Source organism: Choloepus didactylus, chromosome X (genome assembly GCF_015220235.1).
Source record: "Choloepus didactylus isolate mChoDid1 chromosome X, mChoDid1.pri, whole genome shotgun sequence".
Lineage (NCBI taxonomy): Eukaryota > Metazoa > Chordata > Mammalia > Pilosa > Megalonychidae > Choloepus > Choloepus didactylus.
In genome coordinates, this window is record NC_051334.1 from 125,785,052 (window position 1) to 125,802,138 (window position 17,087).

The 17,087-nt window shown below is 37.4% G+C and overlaps 1 protein-coding gene across 1 annotated transcript in view; it reads left to right on the forward strand.

Moving 5' to 3' along the window:
• The window catches only part of DNAAF6 (dynein axonemal assembly factor 6), a 69,707-nt gene extending 62,651 nt beyond the window's left edge, over window positions 1-7,056 (forward strand). The window contains exon 7 of the mRNA XM_037822008.1: window positions 6,080-7,056. Coding sequence (XP_037677936.1) covers window positions 6,080-6,209 — 130 coding nt within the window. The 3' untranslated portion in view covers window positions 6,210-7,056. The remainder of the gene's footprint in view (window positions 1-6,079) is intronic.
• The last annotated feature ends 10,031 nt before the right edge of the window (window positions 7,057-17,087 follow it).

Genomic DNA, 17,087 nt, shown 5'->3' on the forward strand with positions numbered 1-17,087 from the left:
ACATAATATAAATATACATACATACAAACTATACATATGTATAGTAAATATCATAATCAATATATATGGAACTGCCTAAATATTTTTCTACTTTGTATCCAGATATGTGGAATGGGTTGATACCATCAAAACACAGTCCTTGACATTCACATGCAGTTTATCTGTCAGAAAAAAATGGCTAGAGGTGAAAACCCCTTAATTGTTAAGTCTTGCATGTGGATTTCTGTACAGTGATGGCATAAGAGAAGCAATATCTTTAAACTGTTTCGATATTGTCTGGCTTTAAGGTTAAATTTGATTATGTTCCTCTAAAAAATAAACAAAAGGTTTTGTTATCAGTTACCTAAAAAAATTTCTAACAGCTAATTTATCACTAGGCCCTCAGGTTGTATGTACACATTTTGAAATAATACAGATGATTATGAAAAAATTCAGTTAAATATTTTACATTTTTATATTTTCAACATATTTTTGTTATTATATGGTTTCAAATCATGTTCCCAAAACATAAAACATACAGTAAAAGTCATATATAAAGTGTTTATCTTGAAACATGAATAAAATCCATCCTGACTCTCAAAACTAACTCTATAAAGAGGGAATCGATAGAACCTGGTATGTGTTAGACAAAATATCTAAATATCTGACTGCTTTTGTTCACTTTTCATCTGGAGGTGGCAATGATCACAGATTGGTTGATTGCACTGGTCCTTTCTTTGTAACTCATGTACATTTCAAACTGAGTAGGGAAAGCAGGCAGCTTCTGTCACATTCCCTTCCTTCAACTATCACAACCTCTAATTCTCCCTTGTTGATCTTAGGGCTTCAAGGAAATAAAATGTAGAACCCTCCTGCAAAAGACTGCTAGGTTTGAACAACCCAATGTATAGAGCTTGTTCTAGTTTGCTAATGCTGCTGGAATGCAAAACTCCAGAAATGGATTGGCTTTTATAAAAAGGGGGTTTATTTGGTTACACAGTTATAGTCTTAAGGCCATAAAGTGTCCAAGGTAACGCATCAACAATCCGGTACCCTCACTGGAGGATGGCCAATGGCATCCGGAAAACCTCTGTTAGCTGGGAAGGCACGTGACCGGCATCTGCTCCGGAGTTCTGGTTTCAAAATGACTTTCTCCCAGGACGTTCCTCTCTAGGCTTCAGATCCTCAAAAATGTCACTCTTAGTTGCTCTTGGGGTGTTTGTCCTCTCTTAGCTTCACTGGAGCAAAAGTCTGCTTTCAAAGGCCATCTCCAAAATGTCTCTGTAAGCTGAAGCTCCTCTCTCAGTTCCAGTATGTTCTTCAGAGTGTCCCTTTTGGCTGTAGCTCCTCTTCAAAATATCACTCTCAGCTGCACTGAGTTCCTTCTGTTTGTCAGCTCACTTATATGGCTCCAGTGATTTAATTCAGACCCACCCTGAATGGGTGGGGTAACACCTCCATGGAAATTATCCAATCAGAGTCATCACCCACAGTTGGGTGGGGCACATCTCCATGGAAATACTCAAAGAATTACAATCTAATTAACACTGATATGTCTGCCCACACAAGATTACGTCAAAGATAATGGCGTTTTGGGAGACATAATACATTCAAACCGGCACAGAGCTTAACCTTGATTTCTGTAGTGGATGCATTTAACCCAAAATGATCCACAGATGAATATTTACATATCAAACATTTTATCATTACTTACATAATTTTTTAAAAATGTCTTCTCAAAAAAATTATCATATGTTATAAAAATTACATTCACTATTCCTACTTTTCATTTCAAGGAGTATTGTACCTTTTTCATTGCATATTATACATTTAATTATTCCACACAACCTTCACAAGTGTAATTGGTTAAATGAACAGTCTTTCCATGATATTTGCACGCTTGTTAAAAGCACACACATTATCTCCACACCATGGAGTTAATTTCTGTTTCTTTAGCAGTTCTTGCTGTATCTATCAATCTTTAGGCAGCTGCTCTGCCTATGCTGTCTCTCCAGATATCTATCAGAAAACATTAAATGACTCATACAGAGATACCTTTCCGCATAGACTGTGGGCTGCACTAGGTCATTTGAATCATACTGTACCTACATATTAAAAGTTCAAAGCAGAGATGTACAGTCTCTTAAGAAAACTTCATTAACTAAGATGGAAGACAAAAGACAAAGATGATAGAATTAAGGTTTTTATCACTTTCCATAAACATTTGTGCATCCTTGAAGCCATGCTATTATCTGAAATTGTATTGTCAGAAATGTGTCTTCTTTCTTAAGTTTATTGATATTTACATCTACTTTCTGTAGTTTCTAACTTTGATATCCTGTAAACACGATGTTTACTCTTATTTACCTCCCCACTCCAAAAAATATTTTAAAGAGTACATTCTGTTCATGTATCTACAAGGCAGAACAAGTGAAATTATTTTAACTGAATTGACTAGTCATATCAAACCAATCAATTGCATTAAACTATCAATAAAATGCAGATATTTAACATTATATAACCCAAATAAATAAAACAGTTGAATGAATTCTTCATTTTTCCCCCAGCTGGTTGTTTCATCATACTCTGCATGGAGTAGGTGGAAAAGAGGAAAGATGGGAGAAATTGGTTAATTTCCCAGAATTTCCTGATTTTTGTCTTCACATGAGCTTTCATTATTTTTTAAAATTAATTCAAAGAATATAAATGTATTCCTTGAACATGAGAATAAAAACACATTCTAAGGACAAATACAAGTTTATTTTTGGTCAAGTGCTGCTTCAGATTACTCACACTTGTGCTGTGCTCCTTTAATTCAAATAATTGAAAGATGACTGATGTTCGAAGAAACTAATAACTAAAAAAAAGTTATCTAGATGGAATAATGAATTGCAGCTCAGCAACTATTTTGCACTTGCTTTGTTTTCTTTGAAAATAGTTCATGTTTCCTAAAGGAAACCTTAAAAAGTCTATGTCTGGTTTTAATCCAGATATGTAAATCAAAGTATTTATTAACTACGTAAAATAAAAACTGCATTATATGAATATGCACAGAACACGATGTCCTTTACTCAGATCTCTTATAAGCAACATCAACTGAAATTCTCTAATATAAATGAAGGCCTGCAAGTCTCTAAACTGGGGTTCACTGTATAGATAATTTTTTGTTTTTACTTTCATGTATCATGTTTGCATTTAAATAATTTCTAATGAAAATTAACACAGGGTGAACATTTGGTCAATGCCTAAACTGTAACTCCTTAAAAAGCAAATATGTTATCAACGTATAGGTAGAGGAATCGGGTTTAAACGTTTATTCATAGTTAATAGTACTAATCTATAGTAACATTATTCAAATGTCATTTTGTGGTGAACTTGGATATTTGCTTCTCATTCATTTGTTTATTTACTCAAAAAAACTTAATGCTAGACATTAAGAGAACATCAAGGTAAGATATCGTCCTGTCCTTCAATAAACTGTATGTGGCTAAGTATGTGTAGATTTTTATTTTGTTTAAATATAAATCCCAGTTCAGTTATCAGACAGTAAAAGAGACTAGACAAAAATACTTCCCTTCTCCTAAGAGCCTAAAGAGGTTGCACACTTTCTGTACAAAATTTTAGTATGTGAAGCCATACTACCAAGGACTAGACAGAATGCAGGGATAGATGGATCATTCCAATAGCCACTAACTGTCTCTTTTGAATTTATTTCTCTCTGGACAGAGAAGTGCACATTATCATTGGAACTCCTTCCTCAGCTGATTTATAGTTGTCTTTTAGTGCAATGAAGCTACCACCACTAAGCTTTGCTTTCTTTTTAAAGTGAATATATTATCATTTATAGAGTAAGAGATAAAACTGTTCTAACTCTTAGCACAACCTATATTGTAAATAGCTTTAAAAAGATAGACTCTAAACATTTTTGCACCCACATTTTTTGAGATGCCAAATGTTACAGGCTACACTAAAAATACTTGCTATTTCATTACTTCAGGTGGAGGGAGCTGTTTCTCCTACCCCAAATATCTGGAATGGAATAAAGGTGTCAGAAAATTTCTCCTTTAAGGTTCCAGAAATTTGTAATGAATATTTTTTTAATTCAGTTTTATTGAAGATATATTCACATACCATACAGTCATTCACAGTGTACAATCAACTATTCACAGTACCATCATACAGTTGTGCATTCATCACCACAATCAATTTTTGAATTTTCCTTAGTCCAAAAAAAAATAAGAATAAGAATAAAAACAAAAGTAAAAAAGAACACCCAAAGCATTCCATCCTCTCCATCCCACCCTATTTTTCATTTAATTTTTGTCCCCATTTTTCTACTAATCTGTCCATACACTGGATAAAGGGAGTGTGAGCCACATGGTTTTCACAATCACACAGACAGTGTAAGCTACATAGTTATACAATCATCTTAAAGAATCAAGGCTACTGAGTTGCAGTTCAACAGTTTCAGGTATTTTCTTCTAGCTATTAACTAAAACCTAAAAAGGGATATCTATATAGCACATAAGAATGCCCTCCAGAATGACATCTTGACTCCATTTGGAATCTCTCAGCCACTGAAACTTTATTTTGTTTCATTTTGCTTTCCCCTTTTGGTCAAGAAGATTTTCTCAATCCCACAATGCCAGGTCCAGGCTCATCCCCAGGAGTCATGTTCCATGTTGCCAGGGAGATTTACACCCCTGGAAGTCACGTCCCATGTAGTGGGGAGGGTAGTGAGTTCACCTGCCGAGTGGGCTCAGAGAAAGAGAGGCCACATCTGAGAAACAAAGAGGCTCTCTGGGGGAGACTCTTAGGCACAATCATAAGTAGGCTTAGCCGCTTCTTTGCAGTAAGAAGCTCTATAAGGGCAGGCCCCAAGATCGAGGGCTCGGCCTACTAAACTGGTAGTCCTCAATGCTTATGAGAATATCAGTAAAAACCCAGGTGGGGAAGTCCAACATTTCTGCATTTTTCCCCAGGTCCTCAGGGGAGCCCTGGAAATGCATTTTTATTCTTTGCCCAAATTACTTTGGGATATATTGGGATTTCTCACTAACCGGTACAAATCTACCAGATCTCACTTCCTATTCGAAGTTCCATGTAATTATGGTGTGTAATGAACACTTTTAATGAACCCAGTCTTCTGAACTTAGGTCTCTGCAAATGAGTAAAGAGGGAATTGATTTTCAAGTGTTTTGTTTTCAAATACTAGTTCTCTATTCAAGTACACAATCAGTAACCCTAAAAATACTGTTTTCCTTTACTGATTTGGATCTTATCCCTTCTGAAAAAGCTTTTCTTTTCTGTACGATTTTTATAGAGATGCTCACTCAGGCCTTCTCTACAGAGAATTAGAGGGAACAAGTGTTCATGCATTTAATTTTCTTCAGATACCAGCATGTGCTGACCCCATGCATAATTCAAATTCATACCATTATTATAGACTTATGGATATCTCATCCCCAGGAATGCATCTAAAGCATACAACTATCCAGCAACTGAGCTATAAACTGCAAAATAAACCCAGCAATCTATCACAGGGAATTTTTGTCAATGTATAGTAGAAAGAACCAGATGCAAATGGAAAGAAGCACTTTTGTTGATCTGGTATTGAAATCATTCCAGGCCTGAGTTTCAATAACTATTCCTGTGGTAAAGACCCAAACCAAAGTTGTGTTAGCAGAAGTATTATATAGAACCATTCCAATTTTCAGATTTGTACCAGCCAGGCACATTCCATCTACCCATAAGCATGACCAGTAACAGATCTCTCCAATCAACTTATAATTGCAATGGTTCTACTTCTATGCCCATAAACAGAGCCTGAAACTATGTTTATACAGTGCAATATTCAGCCAATTTAGAAGAAAGGAGGGGGAGAAATCAAAACAACTGCTTGGATTTTCAAGGTCAAAAATCTTGTATATTTGTGTTATTTAGGGTTTTTTTTGTACAGTGATTATTCTAAATATTGAGTTTTTTTGGTTTCTAACATTATTCTGGTGGTATATTTTGCTTTCTATTGCCTTATTAAAAGCAATAGGTTATTGATATCGTGTTATGAAGCTGATTCCGGGTTTTTATTTTGTGTTTTTAGGAAGCTGTTGGTAACCCTTCCCCATCCTGTGGAATGTAGCAGTGCCAAAGCTTTTTATATCCTAGAGACTGAGACTCTTGAAGTCACTGTGGCTTTGAAAAGAGAGTTGGATTTTCTTAATTTTTTTTGAAACTGCATGAATAAGAAGTAAAAGAGGTAAAATGTCACTGGTAAAAATTAAATTGTTTTTAAGTGGTCAGTGTTTTCTATATTCTCTTTATTATTCTGGCATATTTTGGACAAGGCCTAAATTCAATTCTAGTAGTATTCTGATAATTTATAGTCCTTTTGTATTACTCTGTTAAGAATGACTGTTTTCTGATGATAATGAGCTATTCCCTTTACAGAGTGAGAGCGGGATAGAATACTTACAAGTTAACCAATTAAATTGCTACATGGTCAATTAAATAACTGAAATATGACCATGAAATTAGTAGTCCACTTATTTCAGTATTCTGAAGAACTAAAGACAATTAATTATGCTATGATACAATCAGTGATGTAGCAATTGGCCATTATTATCTTCAGAAAAGTTTATGTGGTTCCTTTTCATTGACTTGATCAAATGAAAGTGTTCTCTGTTTAGGCTCTCACTGTTGTTCTGAAATATACAGGTAACAAAGGATTATAAAATGTTTGATGTACCATATTAACCACACATTTTACTTGAATAAAAAATACTCTTGAGCACACAGGATCATTTGGCTGCCTCAGACCTGCTTTCAATGCTTGGATCTAGTTAGGTTAAAACTATTTTTCTTTATGTGCACTAACAATTATTAATAATGCCTTTTGGGGTACTGTATTTATTTTTAGCCATCTGAAATCCTTGACATTTAAAACGAATATAAAGAAAAGTGTGGTGCATTTGCAAATCCTGTTCTCTCTCATTTCCTGTCTTTCTTCTTAATTATACATACCTATTTTTGTGAATTGTGCCAATGCACCCTGCCTCTTCTGTACTATACTGCATAACATTATTCTAGAATTGTTTATGAATAAACCATATTTTAAAGCTTCTGTGACTTGGCTTCACACATCATTGTAGAACCATGAAGTTACCTGGGAGTAAATTTTGAAAAGAGATGAACAACTAAAAGACGTTTATCATTTCTGTGTGAAATATTAAGAAGATAAATACTCAAGCAGATATTTTCTAGAATTAATTATGTAGATATCTACCAAGCATCTAGTTTGTGACTAGATCAAATAGAAGGAAAAGACTGAGACTTGGGAAGAAATGGCTGTGTAAAAACATTAAGCTCTTGTAGAGAATTTAAATTTTAAATTACCACCATGACTTTCTTCTGTGGAGTCAAGAGTTGAGGGTGAGATTAATTGAAAGGAACTTCATTATTTCAGAATGAAGTACATTTAAAATCATGATTTTATAGGCTCAAAAGATTGTCCTTCTTTGCTTTCTTTATGGTTTTAGCAACTTTTTTAAGGTTGTATTTTAAAATTTTAAGATTACACCCTAGAGTGTAAACTCTGGGGCAGCCTCAGCAGTAACCAATATTTTTCTTCTCTAGAGAGCAACAGTGAGTAAGTGGAAAATGTACCTCTTTTTCCTATGTACTGGCCCTAATTACAAAGACCATTATTACTCAAGCTGACTGAATGTGTACAAGTTGTCCCTGGAAGAAAAAAATAGAGCATATCCAGGCCAACTTGAATTGGGCTTTGGTTGTGTGGTTTTGTATCAATCATATAACACAACAGAGCTTCAAGAGCAATGAAATGTGATCCAGTAATTTATACCCATCTAGAAATCATCCTATTTCACTGCCCTTGGCCTTAGAAGTAACAACTACACTGGTTTTTTTGTTTTGTTGTTGTTTTGTTTTTAAGCTAAGTCACAGGACTTTCTTCTTAAAAAGAGGAATAGTCCACTGAAACAAATATAGAAAAAAGAATACAAAGGGAAATTTATCTTGTCAGCATTTTTCAGTGAGTCATAGGCATTACCAGGAAGACTAGACGTTAAAACCACAATTATGGCATATCATTAGCCTATATACACTTCTCCATCATGAACTTCTTTACTTCATATTTTTGTTCCATCAATCTTCAGTCACTTTTTGGAGGATTCATTCATTCATTCATGCATTCATTGAGTAAATATCCACTGAGCACCTATGACATACCTGTCACTCTGTTAGGTGCTGGGGATATAGTAACAAGCAAATCAGATGTGGTCCCTACCCTCATGGAGCATACAGTTTAGCAAGGGAGATAAACAATAAACAATAAACACGGAAATATGTATTTTCAAGTTACTGTTAGTGCTATGAAATAAGAGAATGGGTGCTTTGGGAATATCAGAAGAACAAAACCTAGTCTGGGCTGCAGAAAAGGCTTCCCTACAGTTTTAACATTTTGGCTGAAACACAAAGAATGCACAAGATTTAGCCATGCAAAAGGGTATCAGAAAGAAGGGGGCAGTCAGGCTTCTAGGTGCAAGAGACAGCAAATGTGAAGACCCAGGATGGAAAGAGCTTGGAGGGTTCAAGGAAATGAATGCCAGTGTGGCTGGCATGGAGTGAACCTGAAGGAGATTGACATGGTAAAGCTGGAAATGTAGGCTGGAGCAATGTCATGTAGAATCTTGCAGTCAAAGGTAAGGAATTTGGATTTTTTCTAAGTGCTTGCTTCTTAGAAGAGAATGTATTAGGAGGCAAGAATGGAAATGGGGAGACAAGTTAGAAGGCTACCACAATAGCCTAGGAAAGTTATTATTCTATATGTTACCCAAACTGAAATTCAGTGTTGTTTTTTCTAATTAGAAAAAAATATATGCCCCAAGCAGGAAAATTTAACAATATAGAAAAGTTCTTTAAAAATAAAACAAAGTCAAAAAAAAATTCCTGTTAGCCAATTAACCATAAATAACCACTGTTTACATTTTAGTGCCTTCATCCAGCCTTTTTTTTCAATGCATAACACAGATATTATTTTTCCCCAAATAGAATGATATTGCAGAAACTGATTTTATAACCTACTTTCCTTTAATTTCCAAATGTATTTTTATTACCGTTTTGTTTCTTAATTCTAATTTTATTGTATGTGGTAAGAGAGTATGATAAATGATCCATGTGTGTTTTAGTTTCTTAGCTACTAAAACAAATGCCATACAATGGGTTGGCTTAAAAACAGGAATTTGTTGGCTCACAGTTTCAGAGGCTAGAAGTCTTGCTTCCTCCCAGGTTCAGTATCTTCTGGCTGGTCAGCAATCTTTGGGATTTCTTGGCTTTTCCACCACATGGCAATGCACACTGCGGCATCTTCTCCTTTCTCCTCCAGGTTCCATTGACTTCCAGCTTCTGTCTGTTCCCTGTGGCTTCTCTTTCTGTGTCCCATTTCCTTTGCGTATAAGGACTTCAGCCATATTGGATTAAGGCACAGTCTCATTCAGTTTTGGCACACCTTCACTAGTAACATCTGCAACGGTCCTATTTACAAATGGGTTCACACCCACAGGCCAGGGGTTGGGCCTTTTGTGGGGTACATGATTCAATCCCTAACAATGTGATTTGAAAAGAATGTGTATTCTGTAATTGATGGATACAGAATTCTGCATATGTTCATTAACTCAAACTTTTTAATTGTGTTGTACAAATATTCTACATCCTTGTTCATTTTTTGGTCTACTTCATCAACACTGAGAAAGGTGTATTAAAATTTACCACTGGTTATAGATTAATTGGTTTCTCCTTATAATTCTTTACAATTTTGCTTTATATATATTGAGGCTATATTTTTAGGTGCAGACAAATATAGAATTCTTACATATTCCTGATGAGTTGTTCCTTTTATCAGCATGTTGTGACATTCTTTATCTCTAATATTTTTTGCTTTAAAATATGTTTTGCTTAATATTAACTTCACTATATCAACTTTGGTTAATATTTGCCTGGAATATATTTTCCATCATTTTCCATGCTCCTATGTTTAAGGTATGGTGTTCAGGAACAGCATGTGAATAAATTTTGAATTTTTAAATCCAACCAAGATTCTGCCTTTGAACACACAAGTTTTAGTTCAGACACATTTATTCTGATAGATGATATATTTGGATTTCTTTACATCATCTTATTATGGAATTTATCTTTTATTCTGCCTTTTCTCTGCTATTTTGTCCTCCTTTTTTGCCTTTATCCTCCGCATTGGTCAATTTTTAAAATCACTTTTTCCCCTACTAGTTTTGAAGTTCTGTATTCTGTCTCTGGTTTTAAATTGACTAAAGTTCTCAATTGTTCTACCCTCTCTTAAAATAATTCAAGGACTTAGAAAGTTTTAACCCAACCATGCCCCTCCCACTTTGTTTTTATACACCCAAATTCACCATCATCATTGTTATTTTATTCAGTCGACGTTTGTTTAGATTTACCCACTTGTTTATGAATACCCTTCTTCACCATTCTTTTTTTGCACATCAGTACTTCCTTTCTAAAGTACCTTCTTCAGTAGCCCTTTCAGCAAGTGTTTGTAAACTGTTGATTTTCTCCATTCATTTCTGGAAATGTCATTGCCATCACTCTTTTTTTTTTTTTAATTAAATTCAGTTTTATTGAGATATATTCACATACCATACAATCATCTATGGTGTACAACCAACTGTTCACAATACCACCATATAGTTATGCATTCATCACCACAATCTATTTTTTTATTTTTTATTTTTTTATTTTTCTAATTTTGAAATAAATTCAAAGTTATAGGAACAGTTGCAAAAACAATACAAACTCCATACACAGAATTCCATCATACCCTGACCCCCCTCCCCCAATAGCTCAATCCACCAACTTTAACTTGCTGTCACATCACTATTTCTTTCCCTCCCTCCCTGCCTCCCTGCCTATCTATCATCCATCATCTATCGCTCTGTCTTCTGAACATATGAGAGCTAGCTGCACACATCCTTGAACATACACTATAATTCAAGTATACACTTCCCATGAACAAGAACATTCTTTTATGCACTCCCATTAAGTGCAGCTGAAAAGTACAAGAGATTCAACAATGATACGAAGCTTACATTCTATATTTCCTTTTCCTTATGTCTCAACTGTGTCTCTTTGAGCCACCTGTCCTCTATCCTCCAATCCCATCCAAGTTCATCCTTGGCATTCAATTGTCATCTATTTAGACTGTCTTTTTTTTTTTTTTTCCAATTGTGGAAACATATATACAGCCTAAATCTTTCCATTCCACCCCCTCCCTAGCCTTCCATTAGTGGGATTAATCAAATTTAGAATGTTGTAATACTCTTTCCCACCATCCATTACTAGAAATTTCCCTTCACCTCAAACAGCAACTCCACCCTCATTTCTTAACTCCCCATTGCCCCTTCCCCCATTTCTCTTAACCCAAACTCTACTTTTCATCTCTATGGTTATATTCTCTGATAATTTCTTTGTGTTTACTGTGGGGCTTAAAATTAACCTCTTAAATCCATAACAATCTTGTTTTTCTTTGATACCACCTTCAGTTCAATAGGGCACATAAACTATGTTCCTATACTCCTTCATTCCCCCACCTTTATATAGTTGTCTAAAATTATATATTTTACATTGAGTTCAAAACCACTGATTTGTCCTTAGAGTTTGTGTATTTTTTATCATGTAGGAAGTAAATAGTGGAGTTATAGTTCAAAAATTATTGACTTCTATTTGTATTCCATTGTGGTTGGAGAATGTTCTTTGAGAAAATTCAACTTTTTTATTTTTTAATTTCCTGAGGCTTGTTTTATGTCCCAGCTTATGGTCCCTTCTGGAGAAAGATCTGTGATCACTAGAGAAAAATGAGTGTCCTGGTGATTTGGGATGTAAGGTACTATATATGTAAGTTAAAATTCTCTACATCTCTGTCCCCTTTGTTTTTCTGTTGGTAGGGCTCCCTCTAGTATCTGAAATAGGGCAGGTCTTCTATTGGCAAACTCTCTCAGCATTTGTTTGTCTGTGAAAAATTTAAGCTCTCCCTCAAATTTGAAGGAGAGTTTTGCTGGATAAAGTATTCTTGGTTGGAAATTTTTCTCTCTCAGGATTTTAAATATGTCATGCCACTGCCTTCTCACCTCCATGGTGGCCACTGAGTAGTCACAACTTAGTCTTATGTTGTTTCCTTTGTATGTGGTGAATTGTTTTTCTCTTGCTGCTTTCAGAACTTGCTCCTTCTCTTCAGTATTTCACAGTCTGATCAGAATGTCTTGGAGTGGGTTTATTTGGATTTATTCTATTTGGAGTTCACTGGGCATTTATGCTTTGTGTATTTATATTGTGTAGAAAGTTGGGGAAGTTTTCCCCAACAATTTCTTTGAATACTCTTTCTAGACCTTTACCCTTCTCTTCCCATTCTGGGACACCAATGAGTCTTAAGTTTGGATGTTTTATTTTATCTATCATATCCCTCATATCCTTTTCGATTTTTTTGATTTTTTTCTCCATTCTTTCTTTTGTTCTTTCATTTTCTGTTCTGTGGACTTCTAGGACACTGAGATGTTGTTCAGCTTCCTCTAGTCTTGTATTGTGACTATCCAGAGTCTTTTTAATTTGGCCAACAATTTCTTTTATTTCCATAAGATCTTCTATTTTTTTATTTACTCTTGCAATGTCTTCTTTATGCTCTTCTAGGGTCTTCTTTATGTCGCTTATATCCTGGGCCATGGTCTTCTTGATGTCCTTTAAATTCTTTGCCATGTTTTCATTCCTCGATTGTAGTTCTTTGATTAATTGTGCGAGGTTCAGTGTTTCTTCTGATATCTTGATTTGTGTGTTTGGAGTTGGATTCTCCATATCGTCTGGTTTTATCATATGCATTAAGATGTTGTTTTTGGCCTCTTGGCATTTGCTTTGCTTGATAGGGTTCTTTCAAGTTGTAAAAAAAAAAATACCTATCTAATTTTTCAGAAACACAGTTTGGTGGCGTACACTTTCTCTAACTAACCAGCAGATGGCATCTGTGAGTCACCTATACCCCTCAACTCAGTTCTCCACCTTGTCCCCGTGGTGTGTGGGGAAATGATTCTTGTGGGGTTCAGTTGGAGAACTCAGTTTGCGTGTGTTGCTGGAGCTGTCTGTCCTGAATGTGGGGCATGTGTACAGGTGGCCAGGGAGGAAGGACAGCTTTCATATTCAAATCCCCCCGGTTCCCGGAGATTCAAGGCCACCACAAGAGTCTAAGCCTTCATTTCATTTCAGCCCCAGACCCTCTCTCTCACTGTCCCACAAACCACCAGACTTGGCATAGTGTCCCTGGGTTCTCCAAGCGGGTCCCCCCACCCAGCCGCAATCCTCCAGGACCTCTGCCGAGGGAATGCTGTGCTGCGTCACAAGTGCGTGCCGTCCCTCAAGGGAAGCCCCGGGCCGCCGGGCCGTGCCAACTCGCTTTCAGCCTGATGCAAAGATGGCCGAACGGGGCGTCTCCACACCCCCCTCCTCACACAGTTCCTCCTTCCCAGCTCTGGGACAACTGGAGGGGCTCTGGGCTGTGGGCACAGCCCCGGGCAGGAGTTTATCCAGCCCTCCAGGGAGCCAGCTGCTAGCCGTGGGGTTTCTTTCTGCTTCCGGCTCTCCCCTCTGTTCCCCCAGCCCCAAGGGTATCTGCAGCAGGCTATCTTCCAGGCCAGACACCGAGAGGCCGGCCCAGCCCCCTCTTGCTGTGTTTTACTGCATGGTTCCCACTATCACTGCTGTAGCCACTCCTGGGTTTTTCCCTTTTTTTTTTTTTTTAAAAAGAGCCTGTCAGTCTCCAAATGCCAAACCCCGGCTTCCCCAGACCACCACGTGGCTGCGGGTCTTCCAGCCAGCTTACTCACTCATTTCAGAATGCACACTCCCAGTTTCACCAAGTATACGGCTCCTTTGGAGCTAGCAGACCTCGTCCAGCTGGCGTATCACTGTAACCGGTATTCTGGGTCACCCTCTGGTTTTTGGCTAGTGTTTTTCATGGAGGTGTTTTTCACCCTGTCTCACCTAGCCGCCATCTTAGTTTCTCCCTGCCATCACTCTTGAATAATTTTAGCTGGATTTAGAAATCTCGGTTGACAATTATTTTCCCTCAGAACTTTGAAGATATTATTTCCCTGTGTTCTAGCTTATATTGTTGTAATTTAAAAGTCCATTGTTTGGTGGAAGATAAAAAGATGGCAGCATAGAGAGACGTGGAAGACTGTTAGTCCCCCCAGGAACAATTCATAAATGACCAAAAAACTAGTAAATAACCAGGAATAACTGTGGGGAGACAAACGTGACTGTCTACTCATCAGCCACCAACCTGAATTGGGAGGAATGCCCGAGATCGCAGCATAAAATCTGTAAGTAAAACTGCGGACCCGCGCTGAGAGCCTAGAGCCGAGAGCCCCTCCCTCACAGAAGCCACGCGGTGCTAGAGAGCAGCACTCTCCGAACAAGCTAGTGTACTGCAGCCCAGCTCCAACTGGGATTTTAATGTTAACTGCTAAATAGACAGTGAATCCTCAACAAGCAGACAGAGGTTTTGGGGGACAACTGACCTTGGGAGAGTCAGGGGACATATCTGTCTCAGGACGAGAAGCCCAGAGGCTGACAGGTGAACCTGGGAGCTTTTCTGTCCCTTTTGCTCTCTGTGGAGAAAACTGCAGCCTCTTTCAGCCCGCAGTGCTTTGCAGTAAAGACAGACTCAGCTATTTTAAAATCCAAACACTTTGATCAGCAGAGTCAGAGAAACAAAGAACTTCCTGATAGGCAGTGACCTCTTTGGAGGGGGCATAGCTTCCCAAAGGAAAGGGAGGGGCCCAGCTTTACTGCCTGCCTTTCTAGAACCAGACCCCAAAGCCTGGGGGAGGAGAGCCACAAGCCACACCCTCTTACACAGGCGGTGACAGACTGCACCTGCCAAACAGAAAAGCACAGGTGTATTAATCCTCTATAAGAAAAACCATCAGGGGAACCAGATACTGAATATTTCCTCCTTCTGTGACCTGAACCTGTTCTTGCCTGGGAAAACCTGACTGGGGTGGCCTAGGAGGTCAGATGCCTACACAACAGAAAACTACAACCTACACTAATAAAAACGAAGCTATGACCCAGTCAAAGGAACAAACATACACTTCAACTGAGATACAGGAATTTAAACAACTAATGCTAAATCAATTCAAAAACTTTAGAGAATATTTCACAAAAGAGATAGAGGCTGTAAAGAAAACACTGGGCATATATACGGCAGAAATTGAAAGTTCAAAAAAACAACTAGTAGAATCTATGGAAATGAAAGGCACAACACAAGAGATGACAGACACAATGGAAACATACAACAGCAGACATCAAGAGGCAGAAGAAAGCACTCAGGAACTGGAGAACAAAACACCTGAAAGCCTACATGCAAAGGAGCAGATGGAGAAAAGAATGAAAAAATATGAGCAACATCTCCGGGAACTTAAAGATGAAACAAAGTACAAGAATGTACATATCATTGGTGTCCCAGAAGGAGAAGAGAAGGGAAAAGGGGCAGAGGCAATAATAGAGGAAATAATCAATGAAAATTTCCCATATCTTATGAAAGAAATAAAATTATAGATTCAAGAAGTGCAGCGTACTCCAAACAGAATAGATATGAATATGCCTACGCCAAGACACTTAATAATCAGATTATCAAATGTCAAAAACAAAAAGAGAATCCTGAAAGCAGCAGGAGAAAAGCAATCCATCACATACAAAGGAAAGCTTAATAAGACTATGTGCAGATCTCTCAGCAGAAACCATGGAGGCAAGAAGGAAGTGGTGTGATATATTTAAGACACTGAAAGAGAAAAACCTCCAACCAAGAATCCTATATCCAGCAAAGCTGTCCTTCAAATATGAGGGAGAGCTCAAAATATTTTCTGACAAACAGACAATGAAAGACTTTGTGAACAAGACACCTGCCCTACAGGAATTACTAAAGGGAGCACTGCAGAGTGATAGAAGAAGATGGGAGTGTGTGGTTCAGAATACAATTTTGGGAGATTGTAGCACAGAAATGTAAGTACACTGAACAAAGATAGCTATGTATACGGTTTAGAGAGGAAGGTTGGGAGCATGTGAGACACCAGAAGAAAGGAGGAAAGATAAAGAATGGGACTGCGTAACTTGGTGAAATCTAGAGTGTTCAACAGCTGTGATAAAATGTACAGATATGTTCTTTTACGAGGGAGAACAAGCAAATGTCAACCTTGCAAGGTGTTAAAAATGGGGAGGCATTGGGGGAGGGATGAAATCAATGTAAACTAGAGACTGTAACTAATAGAATCATTGTATTATGCTTCCTTTAATGTAACAAAGGTGATATACCAAGGTAAATGCAGATAAGAAGGGGGGATAGGGGAGGCATGTTAGACACTTGACATTGGTGGTGCTGTCTGACTCTTTACCCTACTTTGATTTAAGATTACTTTTCCTTTTGCTACTTCCTGGCTGTCATTTTTTCCTCTTTCTTTTCCCTCTCTACCTTCTTTGACGCTCCCTCCTGCCTTGTGGAAGAAATGTAGATGTCCTTATATAGATAGTGGTGAAGATTGTGAACACATAAATATGTGACCATACAGAGAACCATCGATTGTTTACTTAGGATGGAATGTATGGGGTGTGAACAAAACCATCTTAAAAAAAAATGGGTTGATGTCAAAACCTCAAGGTCAATATACTGAGTGAAATAAGCCAGACACATATGGACAAATATTGCAGGGTCTCACTGGTAAGAACTAACTATAATATGTAAACTCATAGACATGAAATATAAGGTACCAAGATACAGGATGAGGCTTAAGAATGGGGAGTGGTTGCTTAGTATGAGCAGAATGTTCAACTAGGATGAACTTAAATGTTTGGGAATAAACAGAGGTGTAGGTAGCAAGATGTGAGAATAACTAACAGTGCCAAAGGGCATGTGAATGAGGTGGAAAGGGGAAGCTCAGAGTCATATATGTCACCAGAAGGAAAGTTGGAGGTCAAAAGATGGGAATGTATAAAACTGAATCCTATGGTGGGCAATG